This window comes from Lolium perenne, chromosome 2 (assembly GCF_019359855.2).
Source record: "Lolium perenne isolate Kyuss_39 chromosome 2, Kyuss_2.0, whole genome shotgun sequence".
Lineage (NCBI taxonomy): Eukaryota > Viridiplantae > Streptophyta > Magnoliopsida > Poales > Poaceae > Lolium > Lolium perenne.
Window position 1 is genome coordinate 158,340,585 of NC_067245.2, and position 11,507 is coordinate 158,352,091.

The window sequence follows — 11,507 nt, forward strand, 5'->3', positions numbered from 1 at the left end:
TGTATTTGAAAGCCTATTTTGATGTCCCTATTTGAAATCTTGGATGCTAACTTGGTAATTATTTCAATTTTCAGCTCATGGTCATTTTCCTGTCAAAAATTTGATTTTACCGGTAGCCCACTTGGATTTTGATGAACTATCAGGAAACAATGTATACTGCTTGTTGCAGACTTCCTAGCTCTTTTTCACTTACCTATTTCAGATTTGAAACGTTTGCGAAATTACTGCTTAGTGCTTCCCGTTTCACTGAAACATATTTCTCATTACATTGGCATTGTTGGTTTTTTGTTCAGTCTTCGTAGCTCTTTAGCCTGGTGCTAGATCAGGTTAAGTATTTTGCAATGACAATGCCTCTCAAGTCTCAGTGATTTCAAGCAATATTCCAGTTTAGTGCTTGACCTGACTGTGAGTTGTTCATGTAATTGACTAAGTTTTTCATGTGATTGGCCTGACTGAGTTTTTCATGTGATTGAACTGACTCTGTTAAGGTGATGCCAAAAAAACTCAGTTTTACACACATCCATTTCACAAACAACACTGCTTTGATCAAATAGCCAAACAAGCTCAGTATTTACATCCATTCAACAACTACATTAGCTAACACCACACACTGCTTTGATGAAATAGCCATCAGTTCACTTCTTCACACAGAGCACAACGCTTATAGAAGAACTAATACAATCTTCAGTAGAAGCACCGCTTGTGTCGCATCCAACACCATCTGCTCCTGTGCTCCCGTCCCCTGGAATTTGTTACCCTGCCACTTAGTACATCCGGTACGCTCCTACTTCTGAACACACTCCAGTACACTCCCGGCCTGGGCGAGCACCTAGCCCTGCTGTTCAGTGGCGCGTCGCGGGAGAATCAACCCGACGTTGCCGTCGAGATGAAGCCACCGAGGGAGAGGCTTCTGTCACTGGTGTGGTGCGGTGACCAGAGCTTCATGAGGCCGGAGACCTCTCTGGGAGGGCCCGGCCTGTCGAACGGCATGATCGGCAGCACTGCCGACCATCACCATGGATCCTAAGCCGCCATATGAACGAGGCGAAGCATCATGTTGAGTACACACAATCGGGGCGGCAAATAAGCGGAAACGGATTGGCCTACCGGCGGAGTGCTAAACGGAGGAGCTCGCGACCAGCGGTGGAGCTCCGACGGTAGGTCGCTGAACGGGGGTCGAGCAGAGGATTGGAGGCGAGGGGAAATCTCAGTCAACGATCTGCTTGCGCGGCCCTGGTCAAGTAGTCCACGATGCTTTTGCACAGAACCCCCTACGACCTCCAGTTTTTCTCCAACTAAATGTTAAGTTACCTGACTTTTTTGGGACCCACATACAGCCATGTCAGCAAATACAATACCTCATTTTGAGCGGTGACCGTCTGTGACACTTCAACGCGTATTTGATGACCGTAAAATGGTATTCGCTGAGTACGGTGACTGAATTGATTTAGCATGACAAGTTTAGTTACTAATGATGGATTTTACTCAGTAAAAAGCATACACGAATCCAGCGGAGAACAAATCGCATAAAAATTCAAGCGACAATAGTGAAAGTAAAATACTGCTGTTCCCCCGGGGGATCGGTCGTTCCTATCGTCCGGTTCCTTCCAGCGCGCTGCTCCGCGGGCCTCCGCGTGGACGCACACAGCTGTATACCACACATGCACATGCGTGGACCCCACCAGACTGGCCTCCAGACCTTATCTCTTCTACCTTGGTCATTCTCCGCATGCAGCTCCAACCCATGCCCCAATTCCCCTGGTACTCGTCGCTTGGAGAGCTCGACGCGCCGCCGCCGTTTGCGGGTCCACCCACCACCTAGATTCTTCCCCAGGCCACCACCGCCGACATGTTCCCCGTTCATCAAGCCGCCGGCCACACCAAAAACCAAGCGCCATAGCTGGGCGTGGTGGCCCATCCCCTGGCCAGACGAGGTCCGCCGACAAACCCTTATGCTACTGCACCGCCGCTCGCCCGCTCGAGCTCCTCCACTCCAGCATCACATCGTCGTGTTCCCTGCTGCTGCCGGCAGTGCTACAAAGAGAAAACAGTGCTGCTGCCAAGCTTGACGACCGGAGCTACATGCCGTTGGCGGCGCTGCTGCGACCGCTGGCCGTCGGTGCTACGCAAGCCTGGAGGCGCTGCTGCCATGGTTGACCACCGGTGCTACGAGCGGCCAGCGTTGGGTGCGATTTCTGCTAAGCTTGACCACCGGCACTACATGCCGATGGCGGCGCTGCTGCGACCGCTGGCCGCCGGTGCTACATAAGCGTGGCGGCGATGCTTCCATGGTTGACCACCGGTGCTACGAGCGGCCGGCGGCAGGTGGGATTGCTGCTAAGCTTGACCACCGGTGCTACATGCCGCTGGCGGCGCTGCTGCGACCGCTGGCCGCCGGTGCTACATAAGCCCGCGCGCCGTCGCACCACTGACCGCTGGTGCTACAAGCGGTGGGTGAGATTGCGGCCAAGGTTAACCACCGCTGCTACAAACGGTGGGCAATGCTGCTGCGACCTCTCGACGGCGGTGCTACATACCACTAGCAGCGGTGCTGCGAAGCGAGTCGCCGGAGATGGGTGCGAGCTGGTAGCCGGAGATGGAGGCGGGGGCGACGTGCGGTGGCAGCTTGAGATGGGCGCGGGATGGGGTGTGCCGGCCGCCGGAGCTGGGGGCGGGGCGGACCGCATGCACGGCTGGAGATAGTGGTGGGACGGAGCACGCCCACGGCCAGAGATGGAGGCAGGATTAGCGCGTGGGGTAGTGTACTTGGGGAAGGACGACTGGGTTAGAGGGCCAGATCAGACGGTCCACCCGTGTTGATCGTACGGTAGAGGACCCGGGGGATCGGGGGATTTGATCCCCCGGGGGACGCTCAGCATTGTCCATAGTGAAAAACGGTGCCGCAAAACACGCTAGGTCCATCTTAGTCTTTCAGAAATTTAAAGTAACTAGATTTAGATGTGCGCCTTGGCGCACGACCCCGTAGAATTCGAATTAAATCATAACATGTTTAGCAGCGATAAACATTATCACAGATAATGTTATATAGCAGGCTAAGAGAACAGCCACGTTTTCCTACCAAAATTCTTAGATTTTGGGATGCAGCTTGTTTGTTGTCTTTTGTATAGGTAAACCGATGATAAAACACTATGTTAGGTATCGATATATAAACAATTAGTAGAGGACTAACTCATGTTAATCGTAGTAATGTACTTTCGCTTCAGCGATGATAGAATTTTATGGTGAACACCAATAATGTAGCAACTAATTAAGCAGATGCTCAAATTTTAAGTTGCGGCTTGCCGAGGAGCCCCCTTCTTTTGTATTGTTAAATAGTCCATAAAACCCTTATATCAACCACCATGACACTTACTCCTCGATAGAAGTTGCAAGGAAAAGACCTTTCGGTAGAAGTCCCGCAAAAAGATCGACGAATTGAAGATCCTATGAATCTAGAAGGGTGAAAAGACCAAAATCAATAGAAGTGCAAGCAAATGACCCAAAGGTAGAAGTGCAAGCAAAAGATCAAGATTGGTAGAAGTCACCAAAGAGATACAATAGGATTCGATAAGGAACCCGGGTGATATGGAGCCAACAAAGAGACAGCCTTGGAAAACGAAGGGAAACATATTACATATTAGTAGTCTAAGTTTGCAATTATGGTATAAATATGTTTAGTGTTTCATACATCAAACGGAAGAAAAAACAACGTGATACAACATAATTTACGCGCTAGTGGTGTTTACTTCTTGGTGTATATAGTTACTTTACGATCAACAATATAAGATATGATACGATCAATAGAAGAAGATGAGACGAATAGTGGAGTAAGCCCATATAGTGATCATGAAGTGATTAAAAAGAGAATGTAGTAATATTTTCTTCCCAAATAGAAGAGATGAGGTGATCAATAAAAAAGGTCGTAATATCTTTTGTGAATAAAAGGGGTACGTAACAGATAACAGAGTACATTTAGATGTGCGCCTTGGCGCACGATCCCGTGAATTTCACCCGAATTTATATTTTGTATAACAACGATAAAAATCAGGTAGAACATGATAATATTTTTTCTTAGGTTCAAAACGAAGTTCATAAGATGAAATTGGGACAAAACACATAAAATTACAAATGGGGTAGCAAACGTTTATATACAATCAGAAAATAGAAATAGAAAAGATATGTTACAATAAAGACTGAATTCCACTTGTTACCCACCGAGTAAAAATTCATGTAGATTATCCTTTTTAAAAGCATTGAACCCCCGTTTTCTAATGTGTACATTAGGAAAGTTGCCAGGTGATCATCAGGATCCGAAAATATTAAAACAACGGCGAGGAGTGGACCATGTGGATGAAATAAGTCATCGGCATAATCGTCGATGATGCCCTTCTATATTTACACATTTTGTCGCGCCACATTGGCGTATCATGCCTATCATATCTAAAAATTACATGCAAAATGCTAAACTGGAGTTAAACCGTGTGCAAAGTCTCCTAAATTGGATATTTTGGTAAAAGTTTCACTAAATAGGGTAAATATGTGTCACACATGCACAACTACAGGGTAAAAAGTAGAATTCACTCTACAATAAATAAGACTATGGTTCTGTCAAAAGCAACAAAAGTAACAAATGAATAGCAAAAACATCTACGTAAGCTGCCTATGGGTATGATATGCTAGCTGATAAGAATGAAACACAACCACTATTTATGTACATTATCTTCAGTCTTTTGCTGAACAACTTTGCACAACTTGATAATACTTGCTCCATGTTCTAACATAATTGACCAATATGTACACATTATTTAAATATCATCAGGTTTACTAACAAAATACTTCTCTTTCCAATTTATTCAACAAAGTACATAAGAAAAGTTACAAATAATTGGCCAGCATGTAGCAATGTAACCCGCGATCCAAATGTTTACGCGCTATTAACGGTCTAAGAATCATGCGCACATTGACTTAACACATGGATGTGTTTTGTACAAAGATAAATTAAATAGCAGCATAAGAATGATTGAAAAAAGAATGATCCTAGTCAAAATTTAGTTCAGATTGGTGGCTTGCCTATTTTTCTGGACTAACTCAGCATGTTTGGATTCTGGACTCTGAGCATGATCAATCACTGGGAATCATTCAACCAGAAGGATGTACAAAGCCGAGATCTACAAAGAAAGAAATAAAGGATTGAAGAATTATAAACATGCTAGTGAACTCAGAAACAAGAAATTACTAAAGGGACGTTATATACAAAAATAAGCTAAAAATCCCAGAAGGTTCTATCAATTATGTCCGCAATCTTTCTACCATGCAAAATATTGTGTATGCTAGAACATGGCATGAGAAAAAAACTTAGGTGGATTTTCTTAGTCATGTGTGCGTTAAAACCTGTCAATATGATATACACGAAAGAGCCGGACCACTTTTACAACTACGTACTACAGAATCGAGTCACCCAAACCTTGAGTACGCACCTACAATACACCCTGCGAACAACAATGGCATTGGAGTTTAAAGCAAGGAACAAAAAAATACTTCTCAAGCCAGCACACATGGCTGCACGTAGCAAGACACCATGATGAGATCATGGATCGGAATTTGGGAAGGTACCTTGCTGAGTGCTGGCAACGGTCCTGGCGGCGAGTACAACAGAAATCTTAAGACAGATCTTTGGTGCATGTACAGCCAAAATTTTATGCCGCCATACAAATTGCACGGAGCAAGTTTTGAGCACACACAATCTTCCATTGGTAGGCAACACTGCAATTTTAGAGCTCAACACATCAGGCAAAATCTTGAAACGGCGATGAGTACAGAAGTATATGGAAAGCAAGCTTCAGTTCAGTAAACCAGTAAATCCACATAATCATGAGGGAGAACAGATTACCTTTTTGGTCTTCCCTACCCAAATAGAGCATCAAGGATACTCTAAACCTTCTCAATGATCCTGTACACCAAAGCCTGGTAATTTCAATTCGAAAGAAGATTCAAACAACCATGAATCATTTAGTTTAAGAAGCACTGGATAAACTTTCTTACCTCAACATGGATTAAGTATAGACAATCTAAAACTGTAGCTCAAGTGCGTAAATACTACGTGCATACAAAGTAACAGAAAGCATGTCCCTTTTATTAAAGAGGTGGCAAAACACATGAACAAAGTTGTGATTTCTGGCAGCTAGGTAGTATAAACAAAACATTTAATTCCAGGCTAGCACATAACAGGAGAAAACAATTACATGTGCAACAGATATAAAAAAATAATCCAAGTTGGTCACCTCACGATTAATTGCTCGAAATTTTTATTGCTGCCCATACTGGCCAAGCTCTTGACCGGCCGCAAACGGCACATGTTATTTTTACTCAGGCCTTTTTTGTGCTTCATGACCTAGCAGAAATCCTCGCGAGAAGCTAGCTAAAACTCGCTATTAATCAAAAAAGACAGAAAGATTTTATAAAATCTTTGTTTGTGTGTATTTGGCCGAGAGATATATGAGTTTGTGCAGGTGCCAAACAACATCACAATCCTTGATGTAGGCTCAACAAACAACTCCCATGCAGAACTATAACAAGTAACATGCTACGAAGGATCATATTTGTGGAAACCCCAACCTGAAACTTGATCAAGGAACAAATCACTCATATCATCGATGGCATGGAGAACTGAACCCATGGCTTATAATTTATTTAGACGAACTAAAAAGTTTCAGAGTATAAAAAACATAGCACACAATAAAAGGAAACACCTTCTGCAGCGGCACACCTAAGATCAACATATTCTTGCGCCTCTAGTTCTGGAGGAGGCGGAGCCGGGCGGCCGCTGTGCAGGACGGTGATAGTCGGGCAAGGTCATCACATATACTGAGGCTACAATGTTGCAGTGGTGTGCAAATGTGCAGGGAAACATTGCAAATTTGTGACGACCAATATTTCAATCAAGCAAGAACAAGGATGTGACTACAGAACCATAGCATATGGCAATAGAGAGAGAGGGAGAGAGAAAGCTCACCCTGCCATCAGCAGCTTGCAGTACAACAAAGCGGACATCTTTTCCCAGCTGCACATGAGGTCAAGAACACCACTCCGGCAGCCTGTCCCAACAACTGCGTTGACCGCCCTGCTCGTTGTTGCCTGGCATGACTTGGCCTCTTTTTCCGAGACCTGCCCACATGTGTTCAGGAAAACAATCAATTAGCAATTAAAAATCACAGTGCTTTACTCTAAGAATCCAGAGCGCTTGAGGATGCAACCAGGAGGGGGCATCGGCGTGTAGGATGGAGTGCGACCGACGTTCCTGCTCCACCTCCCTCCTCCAGCCCTCCACCATGGCCGATGACGATTGTCCAACAAACCCGTAGGCGCTATAGCAATCGAAATAAATATCAAGCTGGTTTCAAGGATGGCGCTGCATCATGCAGGAAACATAGAAAGTCTGTTAATACCTTTTAGTTCAGCATTATCTCCATCTATATTTAAGTATTTCCATCATCTATGGTTCATCACTCTCATCTATGGTCCACTCTTCTTGTGAATATCCTTTTAGAGAAACCTTGTTGGGACTATCTAAGATAACCGACACCAGCTTCTCTGAAATACTGTCGCAAAATCTGAACTTTTTTCCCTCTAGACTCCAGCTCTTCGATTAACTCCTATTTTGCACAAACGGCTTGTCATTTCCTCTCATTCCACAAGAGTTGCTCACTCTGAGATTGCAAAATAGGAAGACAGTAAAAATCATTCACGTTAGTGACTAATCGACAGGTTCAACAGTCTAAACCTGGATGGTGAAAAATCATTGCATCATATCTACAATTTAATTATCAGTATTGATTCCTATATTTTTCCATTAGAAAACATTTCACTACAGAAGTGATAATGGCAGTGAAACATCGGGACAGGTATAACAGAAGCCATTCCTACATGTCATGTTCAGAAGTGCCAAGCGGGGACAGGAACACCCTCCGGTGTGGCAGCACAGCGAGAAACTCAGCCTTTTAAATACTAATTTAGTAAGTTTGTGTAGGAATACGTAAATATCGAGAACATGACTTTAGGTAATAATAGTATTCTTATTTCCTTGGATAACCCACCTACTGCCCCCAATGGCAGGCACACCACCTACAGGCCGAAAGACAAACAGATGATTCGGTGAGAGAAGAAATTAAACTGCATGTGCATTGCAATGGGCACAAATATATGCATTTCAACGGGCATGAAGTATGCGCATTGCAATGGACACGAAGAGTAATGTACTAATATCCTTACATGCAATCCTTGAGTTCCTATTTTTTGTCATAAGGACAAATTTAACATAAAACTATAGATGTTCAAATCACGTAAAAAGAAATTTGGTGAGATCTTATAGAAAGACAATCATTTCCTACTCTTAGGACCCACCCAAATTCATCCCGGCCTGGATCCAAGCCAATTCAAGTCTAACTGAAGCTAGTGTAGATAGTGACAATATGATAGTGAAGCATGGAAAGAAAATAAATGCATACCTCCCATTCAGCTGCAGTCAACGGGATAGCTGGATCAAGCATAGTTGTGAGAACATCAACTAAAGGCACCTCAGCAACAGTTGGCTTGAATAAGTCAGGCCTCATATTTAGGATAATACCCATCAACATGCCACATGCACTTCTCCCGCTGATACAAAACGTTTCTTTACTGCTCAGCACAAGCAACTAAGTCAGTGAAAGTGTTGGTCTTCTTCAACAGCTTCCCAGCTTCATAACACTGCCAACCCATTTCACCATCTCCGCGGATATGATCACATATATAAAACCCCTATCCACCAGAGAGAACCTAGATCCCCTGAAACTCGGATCTATGCATATCTGTTTGCATAAGGACCGTGCACAATAAGCATTGTTAGCACACCATACTTCTAGCTAAAACCTGAAATCTGTTAATAGTGTCAGTTATATGGCCACTTTTATGAGTTAAAAGGAAACTGCTATGTTTATCGGTTGTTCAGCAGACTTTATCAAACATACAATATCAAAAACCAGTATTATTAGATAGAAAAATTCTTTCACAGTTTAGTTTCTCCTTTCTTAGAATAAATCACTAATTGTAATAACCCATGCCCATACTAATCATTAAAAACTACAACCCATGGGTACTAACATTATATGGACAATCCCATGTTTCAGCAGGAAACAACCCTGCAAGAGTATCAATGTGCGTATACCCTGCATAAGCTATCGACACATCAGACCCATATGGAAATCTGAAGCAGAAAAGAAACATAGTGCTGCATACACATCCCAAGGCTGATAGTTTTCTAAACAATACAGTTAAGCATACTTGTGCAAAACTTCAATGTCCATTGAGAGGGTAAACTAAACAAAAGCACCTGAAGCAAAATAACTGAAGAAAAGTGATAACTGCAAGAAGAAATTTACCACAAGGTTTCCTTAATTTTTGTTTTGCTTTGGCTTTGTTGGTATAGCCGGCTAGCTTGTCATTGTGATTGTGACTGCAATCTGCATATATCAAAAGCACAACAAATTCATAGCCAAAATTAACCCCGAACGTCATATATGAACTAATGAGAGAACGTTAGAGTCTGTACCTAAGCTATTTGTATACAAAGGTTGAATCTGTACAAAATTGACTGTAGCAAGATATCTAAATCTGAGAATAATTATCTGATGCTTGAGTTTCAAATAATACAACATGAATATATTTTCCAATGAATCACTCATCTATTTAGCAATACTAACCTGCACAACCAATTGACAAAACTGAGAGGCAATATATTACAGGCAAGTCATAGAAGAGAGAGGTGATATAGCTTACCATGCAAGCCACTGTTGCTAAATTTCAGGAAAAGAAAATCTATTCAGTAGAATGAATATTACATGGATTAATTGTTCTCCTAGCTTTTCATCAAACACCTTGCAGGCACAAAATAAATAGCAGAGTAGAATGAATATTACATGGATTAATCGTTCCACTATCTTTTCATCAAACACCTTGCAGGCACAAAATAAATAGCAGCTGCACATACAAAGATGAGAGGGGTTAAAGGAGGCCTTACCCTAAGGTTTGCCAGCAGCAGCCTGAGCAGCTCTGTTGATACCGTCCTTCTATCCCCATACGAGACAAAGATGGGTCCTGGTGGAGGGGCAAAGAATGAACGGCGGCCGGCATGGAGGCTGACTCAAACACTAAGGATTGGACGGGGAGAGAAAAATGTTAGCATAAGGGGGAAGAGGATTAGGAGAAGCCATGAGCACCTTATTTGGCCTGGGCCAGTGAGGATGAATTTCGTCTCCGTGGTGGCAGCGGCCCGTCCCTTTCTCTTCTACGCCACCAGCATGACCGGCGGATGCCTTCACGAATCTTTTGTCCAACCCAAGGCTGGCGCCCTGCTCGTGCCGCATGCGGCGCTCGCGCCCAAGACCGGCGCTCTCCGGGCCAACCATGGCGACGATGGGAAGCACTGCTCGCGCCCAAGGACGGCGCTACTCCGGGCCAGTCATGGCGACGAAGGGAGGTGGCGCTCGCGCCCAAGGCCAGCTATGGCGACATCGGGAGAACGACCATACGAGGGAGAGGCAGCCGCATCCCAAGAGCAGAGGCGAGTGGAGGTGGACGAGAAGCAGAAACGAGCAGGAAAGAGGGGCGGAAGAGAAATCGTCGAGGGATTGGGGACGAGGAAGCTCGCGAGCGGATTGGGGGTCGGTCGCTAGGCGAGAGGCGGCGAGGTATGGCCAGCGCGCCGCCGAGGAAGACCGCGGCCGACCCCCATGGCCCTGCCTTGCCGGAGCCGACGAAGACGACGCGAGCTCGGCCATGCGAGGCAGAGCCGCCTTTTCTTGCCTGGCTCACCGCTCGCCCTTGGTCTTGATGACCCAGAGCGAGAGGACGCGGGCGACGACGGCTCGCCGGAGAGGACGCCGCCGACGGCGCGGAGCGGGAGATGGGGAGGCGGCGGCCAAACGAGAGGGGATTGGGGGGAGAGCGCATGAATGGCTAGGGTTGTCGAGCACGGGCTGCGGTTTTGTCTCATCCGATCATCGTGCGCGGAAATACCCAATTTAGCCCTGCGGGTGGAGATCTTTTCCACGCCCCGACAGCAAGGCCTACCGAACGAAGTCGACCCGCAGTGACCGACGTGTGGGCCGGGACAGAACTGGGACCCACGTGCAGCCGCTGGTGGGTAACACACCGATGTTGCATGGGGTTAGCTAGCAGGAGGGCCAATCCGAACACTCGGTTTCTGCCCAGAATAAACGGACAAGATACACTGATGGGGTGATCCAATGGTCCAGAATCTCAAATCCTTGTGAGGCCCCCTATGGGGGGCATCGTTTATACCTTTAGATGATTCACAACGAAACCTGATAGTTCCGTGCACGGGATGTACCGTGCCCGAAACAATCACCACTCTCGGAGTATATAAAAAAATATTAAACTATTGTTCAGCCACATCTTCACTCAACGCATGCAAGGTGCCTTCTGCTCTTAAGTGGCAGACTAGCAGGCTTCCC

The 11,507-nt window shown here is 45.2% G+C and overlaps 1 protein-coding gene across 9 annotated transcripts; it reads right to left on the minus strand.

The window, feature by feature from the left end:
- Nucleotides 1-4,820: 4,820 nt before the first annotated feature.
- LOC127323428 (uncharacterized) lies at nucleotides 4,821-10,979 on the minus strand. Of its 9 annotated transcripts, none has more exons than XR_011752039.1 (11): nucleotides 10,251-10,979; nucleotides 9,584-10,128; nucleotides 9,414-9,494; nucleotides 8,505-8,843; nucleotides 7,446-7,706; nucleotides 7,254-7,364; nucleotides 7,013-7,164; nucleotides 6,767-6,870; nucleotides 5,891-5,964; nucleotides 5,614-5,763; nucleotides 4,821-5,168 (listed from the first exon to the last, which is right to left on the minus strand). XR_011752039.1 is itself a non-coding variant. In XM_071826307.1 (9 exons), exons 6-9 carry the CDS (start codon nucleotides 7,066-7,068, stop codon nucleotides 5,140-5,142), a joined length of 309 nt encoding a protein of 102 aa, XP_071682408.1. In that variant the 5' UTR covers nucleotides 7,069-7,164; nucleotides 7,254-7,364; nucleotides 7,446-7,706; nucleotides 8,505-8,843; nucleotides 9,414-9,494; nucleotides 10,052-10,237; the 3' UTR covers nucleotides 4,821-5,139. The 9 variants fall into 9 exon arrangements, 2 of the variants coding, with proteins under 2 accessions (XP_071682408.1, XP_071682407.1); XR_011752035.1 differs by lacking the exon at nucleotides 6,767-6,870 and having other exon boundaries at nucleotides 9,584-9,734; nucleotides 9,811-10,128; nucleotides 10,251-10,976; XR_007865697.2 differs by lacking the exon at nucleotides 6,767-6,870 and having other exon boundaries at nucleotides 9,584-9,734; nucleotides 10,052-10,128; nucleotides 10,251-10,973.
- Nucleotides 10,980-11,507: the final 528 nt, after the last annotated feature.

Coding starts and splice junctions, on each gene's coding strand:
- LOC127323428 (XM_071826307.1), bottom strand. CDS start 7,068: ATGTGCAGCTGGGAAAAGATGTCCGCTTTGTTGTACTGCAAGCTGCTG. Junction 5,965..7,012: donor TGCAAGCTGCTGATGGCAGG/GTGAGCTTTCTC, acceptor TGAAATTACCAG/GCTTTGGTGTACAGGATCAT. Junction 5,169..5,613: donor CGTTGCCAGCACTCAGCAAG/GTACCTTCCCAA, acceptor CTTTCTTTGTAG/ATCTCGGCTTTGTACATCCT.